Genomic DNA, 22,302 nt, shown 5'->3' on the forward strand with positions numbered 1-22,302 from the left:
GGACGAACCTGCCAGTTGAATCCGACCTCCTGGAGCCCTTGTCCGGATACGCGATGTCGGTTTCCTCGGTGGTGATTTTTACCTTCGGACTTAGTCGTTTTTTCGAGATGAAAATCCTTCGACCGGGGTAAACCTGGATCTTGATCCGACGTCCGTGGAGCCCTTCTCGGATACGATGGCTGGGAGGTCCCGGTCAACTTTTTACCTTCGGACTTAGGGCCTGATTCTAACTTTGGAGGACGGTGTTAAACCGTCCCAAAAGTGGCGGATATACCACCTACCGTATTACGAGTTCCATAGGATATAATGGACTCGTAATACGGTAGGTGGTATATCCGCCACTTTTGGGACGGTTTAACACCGTCCTCCAAAGTTAGAATCAGGCCCTTAGTCTCTTTTTTGGATGTTTTTCTTTACCGGGACAAATCACGAAGTCAGGCCGGGTCGCGGTTGAGGCAAGCCGGCTAGAATTTCTGCGGCGGGTCGGTCCCTCTCTGGAGCTTTTTTCCAAAAATTCTCAAATCTTTTCCAAACTTCTGGGGCTTCACCCAGATGTTCTTTTAAGGTTCTTTTGGGGTCCACAGCTCACCCCAAGGGTCCAGAAGTTCTGTGATGGTCTTTGGGGGGTGCGGACTTCAACTCCCAGAATGCACCTGGCGCAAACTCCTTTTTGGCCACTGGACAGTGGTCAGCTGGTCGCTTTCTTCAGGAGTTGGTGCAGGGGACTCTGGTTAGCAATTTTTCACCTGTAGCAAACAGGGAGTCCCTCCTTGAACCAGTTGAAGCCAGGCAAAGTCCTTCTTGTGGTGAAGCCCAAGTGTGCAGCTGGTGCAGTCCTTCTGAGTGCAGGTTCCAGGTGCAGGCCAGGGGTCCATCAGGGCAGTCCTTCTTCTCCTTAAGTTCTTTCTTCTTGAAATTTGGTGGGGATCTGAGGTGTGGGTGCAGGTCTGCCAGTTTTATCCTTGCTCCTGGGTGAAAAGCAGGGGGGCCCTGGTTCTCCAATCAGGGACAGGGTCGTCCCCCTGTGATGACCACTTCCTGGGAAGTGTGGCAAAAATCCATCCCAGAAGGCAACAGTCTCTAAAAATCCAACATGGATGAATCTGATTTTTGGAGGTTACATCTGGCTGAGCCCACCCACTGGTGTGGCTAAAAATCATAAACACACCCCTCTCCCTCCTGCCCTCTCCTAATCTAATCAAGGGGGCACCTAATTGTCTGGGGTTGCAGGATGTGGGGGTGTTGCTGGGTGCTCCAGATGTCCTTCTCTGCCTTTGAAGACCAGTTTGGCAGCCCTCCCCCTTCCTGCCTCACCATCTGCTGAGGGGAGATTCTCTCCCCCAAGCACATTCCTTTGTGTGAAGCCAGGCCACTTCACACCTCATCAAGGCAGCCTGGCAGAAGCTGCTGCAGGCTGGCCAATCAGAGCACAGCAGCAAAAACAATGCAGAGCTGAAATTGGCAACTTTTTAGGTAAAGTCTAAACTTTTTACCTGAACAAGTTATATTAAATCCAACAACTGGAAGTTGTGGGATTTATTACAACAATTAATTTGATACCAAATTCTTGGTATGTAACATTTAAGGAGACTTTAAAATTTAAAATAAAGTCTGCCCATTCTAGCCTATGAAGGCCATTTACTTCAATGAGGGAAAAACGAATTTGGCTGTTTTTACCTCACCAGGGCTTATAAATCAATTTTTATAAAGTCCCTGCTTATAGTTACATGGCACCCAGCCCTAGGGGCACATAGGGCACACCTTAGGGGTGACTTATATGTAAAAATAAGGTAGTTTAAGACTTTGGAAGTACCTTTAATTCCAAAGTCGAATTTGCATATAACTTTAATATAAAAGCAGCCAGCAAGGCAGGCTTGCTTTTAAAATGACACTGGGCACCTCAGCAGTGCACCTAGGTGTGCACCACCTATGCTGTGGTCCCTAAACCTACATGCCCTACCATATACTAGGGACTTATAGGTAGGTTAACTTAGCCAATTATAATTAGCCTAATTTGCATATCCATTTTACACAGAGCACAGGCCCTGGGACTGGTTAGCAGTACCCAGGGCACCATCAAAGTCAGGAAAACACCAGCAAAAAGAGGAAAATGGGGGCAAAAAGTTATGGGGCCTCTGCAATTAGCCCTGTTTTCTCACAATACTTAAAAAATCTGCACTTCACCTAAAAATCACAGTTGAAATCCAGCTGTGTTTATGAATTACAAACAGAAAGCACTGACATTTTCAAATCATGGTTAGCACCACAATCAATAACTCACAGAACCCACATGCAAGCCATACATTGCACATTAAAGACAATGGCCCTCATTACAACTTAGGTGGTCTTTTCACAAGACCACCAAAGCCGCGGGTGCCAGAAGACCACCATATTTTGAGTACTGCAGTATTTCCGCCACATTTTCGGAGGAAATCCTGCAGTAGTCGTGCTGACGGTCGGAGGCGCATGGGTGGTTCCACCACTGGCCCCACCAAAAGGACTCCACCAGCCATATTACAACCTGTAATATGTCCTGGTAGTGTCCTGATGGTGGGGTGCTGCCGGCGGTGGAAGCACCAGTTCCCCGCCGGACGACATCCTCGCCAGACACGGTAAGTTGGGAATCCAGCAGGGGAGGGAGGTGGAAGGGTGGGGGGTGTTATGTGGGCTTGTCTGAGTGGCTGTTGGCTGCAAGTATGAATGTAAGTGTGTATGCGTGTTTGTACGCCTGTGTGTAAGCATGCGTGTATGCATGTGTGTATGCGTATGGGTGCGTGTTTGCATGCGTGTATGCATGTGTGTATGCATATGTGTATGGATGTGTGTATGCATGTGTGCATGTGTGTGCATGTGTGTGTATGCATGGTTGAATGCGTGTATGAATGTTGAAGTGAATGCATGTATGAATGTTGAAGTGAATGCGTGTATGTATGTTGAAGTGAATGTGTATATGAATGTTAAAGTGAATGTGTGTATGAATGTTGAAGTGAGTGCATGTATGGATGTTGAAGTGAGTGCATGTATGGATGCATGTGAGTGAGTGCGTGTATGGATGCATGTAAGTGAATGCGTGTATGGATGTATATGAGTGAAAGCGTGTATGCCAGTGTTGGTGAATGAGTGTATGCGGGGTGCGTGAATGAGTATAAGCGGGGTGCTTGCAGGTGTCTGTGTGAGTGTATGCAGGGAGGGGGCGCTGTTCTGGTAGAAGGGAGAGGGGATCTGATATGGAAGGGTGGTGGGGTGGGTATTGGGATTGCTTGGGGGGGAGTCATCTGCCGGTGACAGGAAATACATTTCCTGTCACTGGTAGCCTTTCCACCAGGGTTTTCGTAGTGGTGCTGCCACAGAGGAAACCCTGGTGGAAAGCCGACTACTTATACCGCCGGCGGTCTTCATTGGACCGCCAGGTCAGAGATGCTAATCTCCGGCCCGTCAGGTCCAACCATCCTGGCAGGATAAGCGGGGATGTGGCAGGTTGGCAAAGGCCAGCACGCCACACTCATAATGTGGTGGTCTTTACCACCGGCCCGTCAGCGGTAAGACTGCCACAGTGGTTGTCGCGGTCAGCAAACCGCCAGGGTCATAATGAGGGCCATAGTCTACACAATGATGGGTGACTGTAGTGTCTTATCAACTATCAGATATTCTTGCCCTTTTGAGTGATTTTCAATCAGTGGATCTGAAATGGGATCTACAGATCCAGGGTAAGCTTCCTTAGCCCTGGTGCCATGGACCTGTGCAAGGTTCCCTTACTGGTGCTGGATTGAGAATCCTCTATGGATTCTCTGTGTATACTCAATTTCACAGTGGATCCTTGAATCTACATGGGAAGGCCTTGCTGGGATTAATGGTTAGGTGGATGCAGTGAGAAAGTATCTTTGTATTATATTCATAAGGTGCATTACTTTGGGATCCACCCACAAGGGTTTGGGAGTCACGGTATGCTAATTTGTCACCTTATGCTTCTTTTCAAATTTTTGCTCAGGACATGTTTGGTGCTCGTGTCCTTTAATGGCTGGCACAACGTTTTTTTTCAGTGTTGTGGCAGCCCATCAGATCATTATGGAAGATCAATGGACATATCAATGTCTAAAATATTCTGAGTTTTTATCCCTACATTCCAAACTCAGGTCCGTCTTTAAATCCTAATTTCTCGAAAACTAATGAATGGATTGATAAGAATCCAAGCAAAGACACTTACTTGAGAAAAGTTCTACTTTAAGTCCAGCAGTTTTTCCTGTGTCAAAGAGTAAAGGATCATGTGTAAATAAAAAATGTGCAAATAGCAATTTTGAGACTCTTTTTTGTATATATTTGGGTGATATATATTTGGGTGGTATATAATTTTATACTTCATAGGCAACCATGCAACATAAAAATATTTCTTTGTTCCATATGGAATTGGATGTTGTTAATGTGATGGCAGCCCAAACTCATGGGCAGTGCCTTACCATTGACAGGGTTATAAGGATTATGAGGCATGAAGGATCATATTGTGCACCATGGTACTCTAAATCATTTGCAGTATTTTCATCCATTTGACCTATAACTGAGTAGCTATAGACAGATATTAGGCAAGCAATTTTTGTGTTGCTAATAAATCTGGTGCCATTTGATGATTTTTCAAGAAACATTCCAAAAAAGGTTCACTCACCTCAATTCCTTTCTGGAAAGGAAAAGGGGCCCATATTTTCAAGGACATGAAAAGCCACATGAGGTGGCTTTGTGTGGCCTTGTAATTATGGGCTGGCACATGGTGCCACAGGAGCGTAAAAAAAATGACCCTCTGGTGGCACAGTGTACCGGTAGGGTCTAGTAAATGAGGCCCTATGCATATATAATACCACAGAGGAGCTGCTGATCAGCCAGATCCATAAATAAAATCTAATTGGCTTATATCACAAAAAACAAACAATAAAAAAAAAGAACTTTGGCCTTATTTGGTGTAAGCCTATTCAGTAGTTTTTAAGAAATCAAGGTTCAACATTTATGATTAGATGAAGGTTCTTTTTTGGCGCGAGGCTCTCTGACTGGCTGGCCACAATATAAACAGAAATGTTGCAGCGGCTGTTAGAGGACTGGGGAATTTGGTCACCTGCCCTAAAAATCCTTAAAAATACCACATAAGGGAGCACGGTAGGAGCATCCTGCCCCCCATCCCTTGGGGGTGCAGATGAAAAGAAAATAGTTTGAAGCATTTGGAGTAGGTTACTGTGATCGAACAAGACTCCAAGCACGCCCCAAGTTAACTATAATTCACACCCATGCCGAGCGGTTTCTCATCAATAATTTTACTACAAATGTTGCAGTTGTATAATCAATTATGTCATGGAAGATGCCATGATTGTAATATGTGTGATAATTAGCAGTGCATGGCAAAGGCACGCATTATATTTACCTAAGAGCATGAGTTATAGTTTACTGAGATAAGTATACCTATAACTGCTGAATTTCTATGGTTATGTGTGTGGAAACTCTGAACCTATAACATCTCTGTAACATTTGTGTTTTAGTGAATTTTGAAGTTTTTTTTTTTATTGTATTTCCTAACTATAACTCCCCTATAACCTTTTTTTCAGTGAGTTTCTAGGGTTTGTTTTAATGTAAAGTAATATTTAATTACCATAAGGTTGTCCAACTGCTACCATTCATGGCCAAACGCTGTCAATCCCCTGCATGCAGCCAATCCCACACTGTGCAGGGCCTTTTGCCCGATGCAAAGGGTGTTGGCCCAACCACTGCATGCAGCCAACCCCATGTTGTGAGTCTGTCAATGGGTGTGTGAGTGGCTGTACGAGTGTGTGACTGGATGTGTGTGGTTGTGTGGGTGTGTAAGTGGGTGTAAAAGTATGATTGGGTATATGAGTTGGTGTGTGAGTAACTGTGTGGGTGTGGGAGTAGGTGTGTGAGTGGTTTTGTGGGTCTGTGAGTGGGTGGCTGAGTGTGTGAGTGGGTGCAGGAGTGAGTGTCTGAGTGGCTGTATGGGCCTGTGACTGGGTGTGGCAGTGGTTTGTGGGTGTGTGAGTGTGTAAACTGGTGTGTGAGTCTGTGAGTGGGTGTTTTTTAATTGGGCTCTGGATCTGTAGATCGGTCGTGGATTCACACTGGGGGGGGGCTGCGTTGAGCATTGCAGAGGATCTTCAGGACCTTGTGGAAACCCAGAAAACATTTTGGGCAATTTCTTACCCATGTGGGATTCCTCAAAGACCCTTCCATCAGTCCCATGGGGTCAGGATACCTCTATTCTGACCCCATCTATCTCATTTATTCTTCATTACCCCCTTTACTGATTCACAAAACGGTGGCCACAACTTTTCTCTCAGGTTGCAGCCAGCCAATCATGGCATTGCTGTTGGTGCCAGGAAGTGTGGATCCACTGCAGTGGAACTGAGTCTCTAGATATATATACATTATTTTTTTTATTAACTCCAAAACTACTGAACAGATTAAAACCAAGTTACAAAAAGAGAGATCTTTCTGGACCAAGATCTAGCTTTCTGTAATTTGGTGTAATTCCTTTCAGCAGTTCTGGCTGTAATTGTGTCTTTTGGGACTCCCCACCTTTTGAAAATGTCATGAAGATTTATCATACAGCGCCAAAGTTATTAGCAAAACAAAAAATGATTTTCCTATGGAAACTAGGTCCTAACTATAACAACGTTATCTATCTATCTATCTATCTATCTATCTATCTATCTATCTATCTATCTATCTATCTATCTATCTATCTATCTACATATATATATATATATATATATATATATATATATATATATATATATATTTACACACATTTATGTGTAGTTATTATTAGAACCTAGTTTCTATAAAAAAAAAATACTTTTTTTAACTTGCCTTTATCTTTAGCAATGCTCGGCGAATCATCACAAACTTTTGCAAACCGAAATGCCTTCTAAAATCTTGTTGTGCATGGAAAGTCAAAAAAGTACATCCCCATGGACTCTTTAGACACAGCTGCAGTCCAAACCACTGGACAGAATTACAGCACATTTGACAGAAAAGTAGCCCTTGGTATGCAAATTAGCCTTCTCCTATTTGGTGCAAATCCATTTAGTAGTTTAGAAGAAATTAAAGAAAATTCACATTTGTATATATAGGGTCTGGGCGACTTCACAAATACCAACAATCTCTGGCAGAAATTTGATTGGCTGCCAGCACCTCCACTAGGAAGTGTTGGCAGTAATTTTAAGACTCAGCTTCAGCCTAGTCTAAAAAAAAAAAACTACCTCCCCCCTCAGCCTTGGTGCAGGAGTCCTCCTATGAACCCCCAGGGCTAAAAGGTTTGGTGATGTCTTAGTGGAGAGGCCAGTCCTTCCCCAAACCCTACTGTGCACACCCATCACAGAGGGAAGAGATCTCAGCAGAGAAACCAGTCCCTCTTTCAATCCTAGTAGGTATATCTATCATCCTCGAGAGGTGTGAACAAAGAGGCTATTGCCTCTCCACAACCTACTCTGCATGCCTGTCACCTGGGGAAGAGGTCTGATTGGAGAGGTCACTCCCTCTCCACAACATTCTATGTATGTCTGTCACCTTGGTAACAGGTCTAAGCAGCAATGCCACTCCCTCCTCACACTCTGCTATGCATGCCTGTCATCCTGGGGAGAGGTCTGAGTGGGGAGGCTGCTCCCTCTCCACACCCTCTTATGCATGCATGTCATCCTGGGGAGAGGTCTGAGCACAGAGGTCACTCCTTCTCCACACTCTGCTCTACATGTCTATCATCCTGTGTTGAGGGCTCAGCGAAGAGGCCAGTTCACCTCTACATCATGCTACACACTCCTGTCATCCAAGATAAAGGTCTCAGCTGAGAGGGCAGTCTCTCTCCACACCCCGATATGCACACCTGTAATCAATGAGAGAGGGTTCAGTTGTGACGCCTGCCCCTATTCATACCTCAATACACACTTCTGTCATGCAAGAGAGAGGTCTGAGCAGAGAGGGCAGCCCTTCCCCACCCTCTATTATACACACCTATCATCTAGAAACAGCTCCGAGTGGAGATGTCAGTCTCACCACACTCCCTGCAGTGTTAGAGTTATCATTACAAACACCATTTTAAAAAACCATCAAATCTGTGTTTCCTATAAAATTGTAACTTCATAACTTAAATGCACATTGAAAGAGTGGCAGTGTAGTAGTAGTAGGCAATCATTTTCATACCTTTCATTCTCCTTTTTTAAGATATTATTATTTCTGGGTGCTTGTTTCTAACTTATTTGGAATAAAAATATTATAATTGCTGGGTGCTTGCTTGTAACTTACTTGGTTAAAAATATCACTTTACCTAAAAATCCCTACAAACTCACTCACGAAAACAAAGGTTAAAGTGACATCAAAGTTAGGACTTGTATTTATATTTTACTTTATGTTAAAAGAAAAACCTAGAAATTCACTGTAAAAAACAAAGGCTAAGGTGATGTTATACTAAGGGATTTAAATTATATTTTAGTTTACAGAAAAAAATGTAAAATTCATTGAAAAAAACAGAGGTTTAAGTAATGTTATAATTAGGTGAAAATTTTGGTGACAACGTAATATTTAAAACTAAAGAAATAAACACAAAATTCACCATTTATAGTTAGCAGAGCGTGCTATAATTTACAAACTTGCATGCAGTGCTTATGACCTCACTTATTACATCACTTACAATATGTTCAATTACATCTTTATGATGTCACTAATAACATCGCAAATGACATCATTGATGACATCACTTTGTTAAGGATATGCCCCTTAGTAACTACTCCATAAAAACTTTTATAAATTGTTTTTGCAAACACAAGTCATCAACATTTACCTGAACACAGCATTAGTGTCAGGAAAACTATTGCCAGCATTGTTATGTTCTTCCCTCAGCATAAATGATTCCCCTTTTACTTGTACCCAAGTTGGTGGCAGCGGCGTCCTCATTCCCGGTGGCTCTTGCAGAGGCTTTTCTTAGAACTAGCTTCTTCAGGTTTAACTGCCACTCAAGATGGTGGCCGCAAATCCTTGTGAGCACTCTAGTGTTTCTACCTTAGTCTCGTGCTGAAGCTTCCCACAGCTGTTTCTCTCTGGGAACCCTGCACTTCAACTGTCATCTTGAGGAGAATAAGCAGTGTTCCTGAGGTGCTTCGTTTTATAGAGAATTCTTCCAGTTTTGAGTAATTAATTATTTTTCTTGTTACGATGTGCACACCAGATACTTTTCCCCTATTGAAGAAGCTGACGTTTTTCCTTCTTCCAACAATCAGCTTTCTGAGGAGAATTTGTTTTGGCTGAACAGAACTTCAAGCAACTGCAGTAAGGAATCCTTTTTTATGATTTCCAGACTTGCCAACACATATATGTACATATATATTCAAGAAGTCTTTGCTAATTGACTAATTCCTAGAGACTTTGATTGAGAAAACTGAAACTTGAGAAGGAGTTTTTTGTTTCCTGTAAAAGACATTAGTAGTTTGTATATTTGTGAACTTTTTAACTGTTCTCCAGAAAACCTTGGAAACCTCTGACTCCTGGAGAAAAGAAGATATTAAGTTAACATTGTTCTCTAACAGAGAGGCTAGACTCTCAAAAGACCCAGGTTAGGAGAATGATAGAATTGGATGGATGTGAATGGCTGAACCATTGAATGTGCAGTAGAAATGTACTTATCTATGCTCTTGTCACCCAATTGCAGGTCCTTCCTTTAAAGAAATCTTAACAAGAAGAAAGGTGCAGGTTTTCAGAGACACACACTGAATATCCTATCTTAAAGTGGAAAACACAGGCTGGAACTGGATCTGGAGGCAGTCTCTCTTTTTCTATTCCCATTCCCCTTTCCCCCTAGCGGATGCAGGGTTCAGATACTCAGTTAAGGACTGAGCACGCATCTGTTGGAGGGAGTTGGGTAAAAGGCATCTGCTCCTGTGGAAGTTTGATTTCATGGGTAATCTTCTGAAAATTAGTTCTGTGCACAAACATTCATAACATGCTCAGTACCTCTACATTCCTATCATACATTAGGAGCAAAAGCATTTTATAAACATTTATGCCAAATAGCAGGAAAGAGGCTGCACAAAATTAGGTACACAAGTAGGATTATAATCACCTGCTATAAATTATAATTACTTGATATAAAACAATATAACACAGTCATTGGATGATGTCATCAGTGACGTCACCAATGATGTAATCAATATTGTCATTTGAGATGTCATAAATGATGTAATAGAACATGTCATAAGTGATGTAATATGTGAGGTCATAAGCAGTGCATGGCTGCGGTGCAAGTTACTTAGCTCGTCTAACCAGAACTGATGAATTTCTGTGTTTTCTTTGATTTAAAATGTTAAGTTTTTCACCAAACTGTAACGTTACTTTAAACTTTTGTTTTTTCAGTCATAAAATCAATTTCTGTCACTATGGCCCTCATTACGACTTTGGGGGTCTTTTCACAAGGCCGCCAAAGGCGTGGGTGCCAGAACACCACCATATTACAAGTACTGCAGGATTTCCACCACATTTTGGGCGGAATCCTGCAGTAGTCTGTCCAGGCGGTTGGAGGCGCATGGGCGGTTCCACCACCGGCCCCGCCAGAAGGACTCCACCAGCCATATTACGACCTGTAATACAGCCTGGCAGTGTCCTAACGGTGGGGCGCTGCCGGCAGTGGAATCGCCCGATCCTGTTCCCTGCTGGACAACCTCCTCGCCGGACAAGGTAAGTCAGGTGTCCAAAAGGGGTGGGGGGTGGTAGGGTAGGGGGTGTTGTCTGTGCGTGTGTGAGTGGGTGTTGTCTGCATGTGTGAATGTAAGTGTGTATGCGTGTTTGTATGCATGTGTGTATGTGTGTATGAGTGTGTGTATGTGTGTGTGTTTGCATGTGTGTATGCATGTATTTATGCATGGTTGAATGCGTGTATGAATGTTGAAGGGAATGCGTGTATGAATGTTGAAGTGAAAGCGTGTATGAAGTTGAAGTGAATGCGTGTATAAATTTTGAAATGACTGCGTGTATGAATGTTGAAGTGAGTGCATGTATGGATGCATGTGATTGAGTGTGTGTATGGATGCATGTGAGTGAATGCGTGTATGTCAGTGTTGGTGAATGAATGTATGCGGGGTGCTTGAATAGGTGTATGCGGGGTGTGGATGGGTGTCTGTGTGCATGTATGCGGGGGCGATGTACTAGAAGAGGGGGGCGCTGTACTAGAAGGGAGTGGGGTTGGGGGGAGGGTGGTGCTGTTTTGGTGGGGAGTGGGGGGTTCTGGTATGGGGGGGTGAGGGTATTGGGCTTGCTGGGGGGCAGTCGTCTGCCGGTGACAGGAAATTTATTTCCTGTCACCGGTAGCCTTTCTGCCAGGGTTTTCGTGGTTGTGCTACCACCCCAGAAACCTTGGTGGAAAACTGACTCCTAAAACCGCCAGCGGTCTTCATTGGACCGCCGGGTTGGAGATGCTAATCTTTAGCCCAGCGGGTCCAACCGCCCTGGCAGTATAAGCTGGGATATGGAGGGTTGGCAGAGGTCAACCTGCCACACTAATAATGTGGAGGTCTTCACCGCCGGCCCGTCGCCGGTAAGACCGCCAACGGTCATAATGAGGGCCTATATATTACCCAGTGGCGGTCACTGCTGGCTAGTTATAGTTAGGAGTTAAGCCAACCTTTCAAAAAGAAAAGCATTTTTTAGTCTGCTTATAACTTTGCCATTGTTTAACACATTTTCATGAAACTTTCCAAAAAAAGGTCTCATCTGCCTCAGTTAATTCCTGGAAAGTTTTGGTGCAATCCTTCAAGCTAGGCTAAAAAGAATGGGGGGGTGGTCAAAAAGCATTTTCCCCATTAATTTTGCCATTGGAAAATTGAATGGATAGAGCAAAAAGTCCTAAACTAAATTACAACAAAATTTGCGTCCATAAAGTGTGCTTTTTTATGTGATGTATCTTCACTCAGTACTTTTGATAAATTAGGGCTTGAAATGCACGTACACCCTGCCACCTAGATCTGGTGGTCGGGTACCAGAGGGACCCCCAGTCGATGCACCAAAAGCATTGTTTTTTTTAATGGTATTACCAATCTGTGGAGAATCTGTTTTAATTTTTTATGGATTTTCTGGTGCCCACCCGAGGCACCCACAACAAGCCAATTTTAGGGGCTGCCCCAAAGCCACCAAAGCCACCAAAGCCCCTTATCCAACTCCCTGGCGGGAGCCAGCCATGTTTTGTTTTAAACTGGAAATGCACTGGTGCACTCCTGGTCCACTCACATCTTCTTGTAATGATGGGGGCCTCCGTGGAACCCAAAGGGCCCTGCAGCCCCTCCTGACTTAAGAGCCAATTTAGAGGTGTCCTACCACCCATTTTATGTCAAAACAAGAGCACAGGATACAAGTAGAGCAAGGCTATTCTGTGAATGTTAAAGGACACAACAAATTAATCACTATCTAATAGTAGAATCAGGACTATAATAAATTGTGAAATTAAATAAGTGAATGGTCTTAGTGTAATACAATACCAGTCCCCTTCATGTCACAGAAGGCAGAACAAAGAAACTAAACAGACAACTGAAGAAAACATGAATATTTATTGTCAATGAATTATGATTAAAAGTGCATTTCCACAGATGTCTGTAGGCTGGAGGAACCATTCACCGTAGAAGGGTCATAGGCAGAAGAGTACAAAATGCACATATTTTGCTTTCATATTATGTGGCATTTCAGCAAAATTATATGAAATTATGTCTGATGAAGAAAGATGCAAATCCATCACTTAATGCTATATTTTAACATGAAATGTATCCTGCTAAAGTGCTAAAAAACGAAAGTACCACAAATAATAGCCAATCCAGTTCAGTTGTTATGGTGTGTTTGTGGTAATTTTTTGCCAGAAATGATGTGCTTGTGCTAAGTTTTTATTTTGGATGTTATGTAAATACCGAAAATGATGTGAAATTCCTGAAATTAGACAAATCATGATAGCATAATTTAAATTTCATCCAGGACCAATCTTGAGTATGAGAAAAAAAAATCCCTGCCCAATGGAAAAGCAGCAGGAAATAACTCATTGCCTGCAGAGATCCATAAATCATTCGGGGTAGTTCTTGATCCTATCACCTACATGCATTCATAAGTGTCTCTAATGGAGCAGCAGTTCCCAAATCCTGGGACTCTAGTTGTCTTTAAAACAAAACGTAAAGCAAGATAAGAGAGAGCCTCCTATAGGCCTTTCTCTCTAGCTAACGTGGATGATAATGATAACTCCAAGGTTTAGCTACCCAGTTAGCTTCTGTAATAGACTATAGCCTTAGAACCCGCCGTAGTGGACTCTACTGGCTATTAAAGGCCCGCTCCCCGCGTTAAATGCCCGAGCCGAAGGCGAGGGCATTTAACAAGGGAGAGGGACTTTAATAGCCGGTAGAGCCCGCTACGGCGGGTTCTAAGGCTATTAGAACATTCTGCCACACAGGGCAGAATGTTCTATTAAAATAAAAAAATGTTCATGGAGCCCGAGGGGATTAAAATCCCTCGGGCTCCGTGAGGCTTTGTTCAGAGCTGTTGCTGTGAACAAAGCGAACATTGGAATGTTGGCGCTGCAGGCTTTTACCGGCCAGTAAAAGCCCGCAGCACTCCATTGTTTTCAATGGAGCCCCCAGCATTCCAATGTTCTAATATGTGGTATTTCAGCAACAGCATGGGTTTTTCCCCATCACAATACCACAGACCATGCAAACATGGAAAGAATGCAATTTGAAGTTGCACAGACAGGGCAGGCAGATGTGTCTATGATGCTTTTGGGTGAGGAACTCACTCTATGAATCTTATAGATGCTTTTTATACTAAACCTCAAGCTAGAATCATAATTAATGGATCTGCCTGTAGGTCTTTTAAGGTTATGAGCAGTACTTACTGAGAATGTCTCTCTACTGCTACTGATATGTGTTTGAAGCATATACACATAACGTATATTGAATGAGGCTGATATTTTGCCAGTAGAAATGTTCAGGTATGTGTAAAAACTTTCTGCTTGCGCAGATTATGTTGCAATATATACCACTAGTGTTAAGGGAGCAAATGAGAAGCAGGAGCCTTTAAATTTGGTAAGATTTCCGGTTACCATCTTAAATTTTCTAAAACTCAGATACTCATGAATCATTGTAATGATATACAGGGCAATAGGGTTGTCAGTGAATTTATATATCTTGGTATAATCATCAGCCAGAAATAGAAACAACAGTTAAGATAAAACATGATTTTTGTTTCAGGAATAGCGTCATACCAATGCATAATTGGCACAGATCACCTACCAGCATTATTGAGAGATATAACCTGGTCAAGATGGTTATGCTTCCTAAATCCCTCTATCTGTTTCACTGTATGCCATTGTTTGCATCCAACTCATTTTTATTAGGAAATGAGAATCTGATATAAATAGGTTTATATCGGGCTGTAAAAAAAGTTGACAGGATTTTTAAACTTTCACCTTTCTTAAACTTTCTACTCTAGCTCTGCCGATAACATAGTCCTCCAATGCCAATTGTTAGAGATTTACATATAACCCCCTCTTGACAATTTAGAGTGGATGGCATTATATATTTTTTCTGTTGGTCATCACCCCCAAAGACAGTAAAACGTAATGACCCCCACACTACAGTACCTAGCACCTATAGTGTATGCATCATTAGTTTTGATTATTTTATAAACAACATCCCACTTTGGGATTTTGTTTTTAAAAAAAGCAAACACATGTTAAGTGTCTGTCGCGTTTGACGGAGCCATCCATCAAACCTTTAACACATTAATAGCAACTACCATGTCAGTGCTTCCTGCCAATGACTAGAGATGTCAGTAAGGCCAATGGGCACTACATCAAGGTGATATAGTATTTTACTTCATTACCATGATGTAATAAAAACTGTAGTCCACACTCTCGCTCAAGCAATAATTTATATGATGTATACTGTACTAAGTACAAACTTTTTTATCTAAATTTGTATATTGTTTTAGTTTTCAAAATATTTTCTTCTTTTGTACCCATGTATGGCATATTGTTTTCTCCTTTTTTTCTTTCACTTTATATGCTTTCTCAAACCAAATTTAAAAAAGAAAGGGTACAGTTTCAGTAAAAATTACCTTACACAATTTTTTTCGTACATTGAAGTTTTGCTGCACAGTGCACCACACATGCAGTTTGCGAAACATTAGGAGAAATGAAAATATTTCTTATTGCTAATGTTTACCTCAAGGGGACATTATATTTGACACAAAGGGTGTGATTACAACTTTGGCGGGCGGCGGAGGCCGCCCGCCAAAGTTCCCCCAACAGAATACCGCTACGCGGTCAGAAGACCGCCGCGGTTATTCTGTGTTTCCCGCTGGGCTGGCGGGCGACCGCCAGAAGGCCGCCCGCCAGCCCAGCGGGAAACCCCATCCCACGAGGAAGCCGGCTCCGAATGGAGCCGGCGGAGTGGGAAGGGTGCGACGGGTGCAGTAGCACCCGTCGCGATTTTCAGTGTCTGCATGGCAGACACTGAAAATCTTTTAGGGGCCCTCTTACGGGGGCCCCACGACACCCCTCACCGCCATCCTGTTCCTGGCGGTCAAAACCGCCAGGAACAGGATGGCGGTGAGGGGGTCGGAATCCCCATGGCGGCGCAGCAAGCTGCGCCGCCATGGAGGATTCCTCAGGGCAGCGGAAAACCGGCGGGAAACCGCCGGTTTTCCGTTTCTGACCACGGCCATACCGCCGCGGTCAGAATGCCCTTGGGAGCACCGCCAGCCTGTTGGCGGTGCTCCCGCGATCCCCAACCCTGGCGGTCTCAGACCGCCAGGGTTGGAATCACCCCCAAAGTCCTGTCTGCCATATTTAGGGCTTTGGAACAAGCCTCCTATCTGGACTGCGTTAAAGGAAAAAGGCAGGTATATATTTTTCCATATAAGGCACATTCCGGTCTGGTCCTAGTGCTGGTGCACGTTTGGCTGCAAGTTGCCAATACAAGCACCCTTGCGTCAAGTTGCAAGGGTGCCTGTGTTGCAGGCAGAATTATTTTTGTGCAGGAAGGAATATCTGTTTGTTTTTGTTTTGATAGGAGTGTTCCAGTTCCATCACAACAACCACACTGCAGCCCCACTGTCTCCTCACACTGAGTGGAAGCCAGCATCTGCTATGGGCTGTGCCTGCCCACGCTGTTCCCTGTGGGGGGTGAGGTGGGAGCCCAGGAGAGTATTCCTCTCACCGCATGAAGTGGGAGGTTTTCTATTTGATGTGTCAGCCCCTACTGACATGGATCTTATGGGTGAGTAAGCACCCAGAAGGCCAGCTTTCTGCTTCTTGATCCTATGGAGGGATCCTGGGACCTCTTCTCCACATAAGCCGACCCTCTTCTTTCTGTGAATCAGCCTCTGAGGAGATAGGTTCTTCAAGGGCTAAATAGCATTCAGAGGAGACAGCCCGAGCATATCTTTTCCCCAGGGAGGACAAACATCAATTATACACTAAACTTGGGCCTTGGCACACCCCAGGGATATTCTGTAGGGTCATGGTGGGGCCCCACATGCTCAGTTTCATTATTTAGTTTCTTGAAACAGCAAATATGAATTTGAAATTTGCAGAAAGCTTGGTCTTCTGACTCCCTGTTCCAGCCTTCCCTCCTGCATGACTCTTAGTGCTCCTCTCCTGCTGGTGGGGGCAGCTTGTGCAGCCCTTCTGCTACCAGCTAGCAGAACACCTTCCTGCCCTCTCTTCTAGGCCCCATAGCCTACAGGCTATCTTGCTGAGCACATGAAGTGGCAGTGGAGTCCAGGTATTCCCTCAAATGGTCCCCGAAAGACATAAGAAGGCCAGTACTACTAGCTCTGCAGAGATAAATCCCAGTGTTTGGGTCAGCTGGATTAAACGTTTTATAGTCCAACTTGGCAGGGCATCAGGTGGCTCCTTTTTCCAGCTGGCCATTCTTCTGCTGTTATCTTCCAGGTCCAGGATCTCCTTGTGCAAGGGTTTATAAGAAGTGGTGGAAACTTCTATATGCCAGGCACCCCATGCCTGTCCTATGATGTCACATCCCTCCACACCTGTTCCAACAATCGCCCACAGCATTCTTGGACAAACCAAAATCATGCTATCAAATTTTCTCTGAACAGAGCTCCTCTGAGGGCTTCAGCTGCCTCAATAGGTGGAATCACTGCCAAATCCATTTAAAAAAAACCTCAAATGTGAGGCCACATATTTGTTGGCTACAGATGTTTGGGATTCCTCCTTTGTTCCGACATTATGACAAGCTAATTATCATAAACAGATTTACCCCACTCCCCTTTCCTTTCCTTTCATGAGAACAGGGTCAATTACTGATACTTTTGTGTGGTAAGCCTTTTTCTCTCTGCTGAGGAGCAAAGTAGTTAACTTGGCCCATGAGTGAGGACAAAGGCCTGGAATCTGATTATAGGCAGAGCCAGAGAAATATGTCATGCATGTTTTCTTCCTGTCTGACACCTTATTGAAATGTATAGACCTAAGTAGAGCAAAACTACACTTTAAGACATAGTTTACCTATACACACAATACAGTGAAGCATTACAAATCTATGAATACCTGCTAATATTGTAATTCCTATCTCAGGTCAGCAACTATTCTTGCAGAGTCCATCTTCACCAGGCTACGTGTGCACAGTTATTGGGCTGCACGCAATGGAAGCCAAGCCTATACACTTGTGCATACAAGTGTGCACACGTGTTCATGTGTATCCAGCCTAATGCCTTTTACCCTAGCTGTGCCATGATGGTTTTATCTTAAAAGATGGACATTTGTGGTAAACATGCACACTCATTTACTGTGAATTTACTGGGAGTTAGATGCAGATGAGACTCACCCACTAAAGGTCCACAAATTGGGTGATCAAAAGCAAAAAATCCTAGTGGTGTAAATGGGCATAACCCATTTGCAACACCCACATTCCCATCCTTTGTATCACCCCATAACAGTCATGGAGAATGTCCCATGGTGTAATAAGGTGACTACAGAGAGCTCCATCACCACAATGACTGTCACACACGTGTGACTGGGAGATCAATATTTGATTTGATGTTATCTTATTCATTAACCATCATGATCTGACTATTTAGTGCTCATCACAAGTGATAAAGGTTTGTGTGTGCCCTTATTAATTTCTGGAACCACTATAATCATGCATCCTGCTTAGACATAGTGATTTCAATTACACTTGATGCTCCACTAAAGTATGAAGAAACCTTTACCACAACTCAATTCCTCATAGACCAACACTTGCCATTATCCAGCCTGATGGGCATAACGTTACTATTAAGCCTATGGGGGTCATTCTGACCGCGGCGGACGGCGGTCGCCGCCCTGCCACGCGGTTCCCGCCGAAAGACCGCGGCGGTCATTCTGGCTTTCCCACTGGGCTGGCGGGCGACCGCCGAAAGTCCGCCCACCAGCCCAGCGGGAAACACCCTTCCCACGAGTACGCCGGCTCAGAATTGAGCCGGCGGTGTGGGAAGGTGCGACGGGTGCAGTTGCACCCGTCGCGAATTTCAGTGTCTGCTAGGCAGACACTGAAATTCTTTTTGGGGCCCTCTTATGGGGGCCCCTGCAGTGCCCATGCCATTGGCATGGGCACTGCAGGGGCCCCCAGGGGCCCCACGGCACCCCCTACCTCCATCCTGTTCCCGGCGGGAGAACCGCCAGGAACTGGATGGCGGTAGGGGGTGTCAGAATCCCCATGGCGGCGGAGCGTGCTCCGCCGCCATGGAGGATTCTCAAGGGCAGCGGAAAGTCGGCGGGACACCGCCGACTTTCCGTTTCTGGCCGCGGCTGAACCGCCGCGGTCAGAATGCCCAGCGGTGCACAGCCAGCCTGTTGGCGGTGCTACCGCCGACCTCCGCCATGTCGGTAATTACCGCCAGGGTCAGAATGACCCCCTATATTACAAATCTAATGTTTGACAGTTTGAACAATGGTCTAACTTCAGAAAGAGTGAGTCCCTGAAATCTTTTGGGGCCATATGTACCAAAGGGTTTTTCCCATTCTGTGTCAATGGGAAAATGTGTTCGTACATATGGCCCTTGGTTCTTTACCCAATTAATTTCTAACAATTGTGGGCGCTAATGAAGGCAATGTTGCAAAAGAGTGCAATTATACCTTTTATGTTTCCCTTATTGTACAGTTCTCTGTGAAATATGTTTTGTGTCACTCATTAGTGTGCAAATAAATCCGTTGATAAAAACAAACCGTCAAAACTGCATTCAAATGATAAAGGCTGAATTTGGGTAAAACATAGAAATCAATTTTAAGAATTACATACCAGGATCATTTATTGTCACAGCTTCCTCCATCATCTTGCTACTTTTCTATAGCGTGGCAAGAGTCATTCACAGCCAATAAAATGTTGATTACTATAACAACATCAAAATAAATTGAATTACACTTTAAACATGGATTATGTATCTTAGTCATATATTCCTTCTGACATTGGCAGGTTCTATGGTTAAAGTGCTTTTTGTTACTTGTTGTCATCCAAGCTTTATAATTTCAGCAGTACCGTTCAACATAGATGGATCAGATAAATTGTTCCTTCAAAAGACTCCTACACGTATTCATACCATACAACAACAATGCATCAACAAGAAGTGCAAAAAAAAGAGAATGTATTGGTGAGTTAAAAAAAAAAACTACTGTTGCTATGTAAATCTAAATTAACAAGTTTGCTTTAATGTAAGACTTGCAAGGTTTTTTGTGAAATAAGCACAAACATGCAGGTAAATGAATAAATGGTATTCACAACTAATAATCAACTAATTACTGGCGTACTGAGTTTGATTTTTCTGTCGCTCAGAACTACCTGCTCACCATAAAACTATGATCCGAATTTAAGACAAGTGGCGCTGCATCCAATGCAGTGACACTTTTCTTGCGCCTCTAGCACCTCCTTAACCCATCATGTGTACGCCATATTTAACATACGGTAGTAAAGGAACTAGCGTCAACATTTTTTATGTTAGTTTGGCGCTTTGCAGGATTAGCACCAAAAATGTTGACGCTAATCCTGCAAAGTACATTGCGGCCATTGAAAACAAGGGTGTGCCTCTGTTTAATGCCTGCTCTGTGCAGGCGTTAAATATTCCGCAAAAAATTGTGCAAAGAAATCTTTTAGATTTCATTGTGCCATTTGTTCGCCCAATAAAGGGGGACCGCACCCCTTGCATACATTATGTATGGCACAGGCACAATGTGGCAGACAGGGTTACAAAGTGGCGCATTGCATGCATTGCACCACTTTGTAAATATAGCACAACGTTTTTGCCATAATATCACCACATTAGTGTAAACATAATGACGGTAATGTGGCAATATATGGCACTAAGCCCTCCTAAATCTGGGCCTATGTGTTATAATGTCATCGTTTATCATTTAAAACTTTAGAAAACTCACACCTCTCACAACTTTCATAAGACAGCTCAAATCACACCAATTCAAAGAATTTCTAATCCACTACTAACATAGTCCAAATGACAGCTCTACCAGCATAGACGATTGTAATGGTACCAATTTTTCGACATCCAGCTTATTTTATTCTGCACGAAAATGTATTGATCGGTATAAACTTTATGCTCATTCTTCCCTTTCCTTCACGTATCCATTTTCTAAATTTTTGGTTACATGTAAAGTGCCCTCCGTTGTATACTTGTGTCCCAGAAATATCTGAAATACAATTAGGTAAATGGTTACACTAGTAACTCTATAACACCTCATACTTGTTTATCTCACCATAATAATGCAGCCATTACATTTTCCTCTCAATAAAATCAGATACCATATCGATGGCTTCAAAATGAACTCTTTCTAGTAACTCTAATGTGTTGTAACTTGAAAACTTTGACATATCACTGACATCACTTTTTAGTTTACAGGCGAGAGCATATGATGTGCAACTTTAATTGTCTCCACATTATCTTGAGTCACTGCTCATCTGATGTACAGCAAACACGTTTTCAGTCTCCATTGGAAAATATAATTCTTCCATTTTCTTCAATATAAAAAAGATTGCCAGACAATTTTTCTGTGCCAGTTAAGTTCCCATTTCAGCTAATATCTCTTTATTTGTGACTTCGTGTCTTTTAAAATTGAAAGCCGTTGCCTTCAATTTTCCTTAGGCCTAAATCAAAACTACTTAAAGTTCACTTAAAGTATACGAGCTGACTTAAAGGAACACTTAAAGGAACCCATTTAGGAATTTCGATGTAGGGTTGTTATATTTTCCTAATTGTTTTTAGATACCTATCTAATACATTCTGTCGATGCTAAATTCCATACAATTTAAGGCTTCTACTTGGTAAGTTATCTTTTATGAGCACATCTGTTTTCTAACACACCAATAAAATTATTTTTCATCCATCACGTTTTTTTTATGTCAGATCTGTGGAAGGTACTGTAGTCTGCTAAAAATGTGTATCTGAAAGTGGGGGTACCCTTGTCCGTCTATAGGCCAATCCTGATGGTAATACCATAACTAAACCCTCTTGAATATATTATCTCAAGTAATTACAACTCGTGCCCTAAGGTAACTATAACTTGTGCACTTGCCATGCACAATATATCCGTAATAGATTTTATTGAAAATATTACATTGTTGTTACCAATGATGATATGAAAGATGTCACGAGTGCTGTAATTTATGCGGCAATTAGCAGTGCATGGAGAGCACCAGTAGGGAGTTATGGTTAGGACCATGTTTCCATGGAAAAAGCATCTTTGACTTGCCTATATCTTTACCACTGTTTAACAAATCTTCACAAAGTTTTCCCAAAAAAGTGTGCTGGTGATTCTTGTTGTGCATGGAAAGTTTCGGTGTGATCCATCAACTGGTAACAAAGACAAATGGTGGTAAAAAACTTAACTTCCATAACACATTTGAACACAACTACAAATGAAACCATTAGATGGACTAACAGCAAATATGGCAGAAAGGTAGCTTTCGGAACGCAGATTGTGCTTTTGCTTATTTGGTGTAAGCCCATTCAGCAGTTTTTGAGATATAAAATGGGAAATACATTTGTACATCTAGGGCCTCAGACATGTTGCAATGTCTTTGCAATTATCGCGGCAAATTCACAAATGTATGCAACAGCAGAATTGCTGTGATTGGCTGCCCGCAATCTGATCAGAATATGCAGCTGCCATTTTAAGTAACAATACACATGCTGAAAAATAAAATTAAAAGTGACATAAGAGGTCAGGGTGGCAGTATCCTGACCCCAGGGATGTGATATAGGGGTGTTTGTGAGTCACATCAAAGAATATTCAAG

The 22,302-nt window shown here is 43.0% G+C and overlaps 1 protein-coding gene across 1 annotated transcript in view; it reads right to left on the minus strand.

Annotated features, from left to right (window-relative positions):
* LOC138262463 (uncharacterized) overlaps nt 1-19,388 on the minus strand; it is a 66,782-nt gene extending 47,394 nt beyond the window's left edge. Inside the window, exon 1 of the mRNA XM_069212359.1 lies at nt 19,302-19,388. Within this exon, the coding sequence (XP_069068460.1) occupies nt 19,302-19,335 (34 nt within the window). The 5' untranslated portion in view covers nt 19,336-19,388. The remainder of the gene's footprint in view (nt 1-19,301) is intronic.
* Between the last annotated feature and the right edge of the window lie 2,914 nt (nt 19,389-22,302).

The sequence above is a fragment of the Pleurodeles waltl genome, chromosome 10 (genome assembly GCF_031143425.1).
Source record: "Pleurodeles waltl isolate 20211129_DDA chromosome 10, aPleWal1.hap1.20221129, whole genome shotgun sequence".
Lineage (NCBI taxonomy): Eukaryota > Metazoa > Chordata > Amphibia > Caudata > Salamandridae > Pleurodeles > Pleurodeles waltl.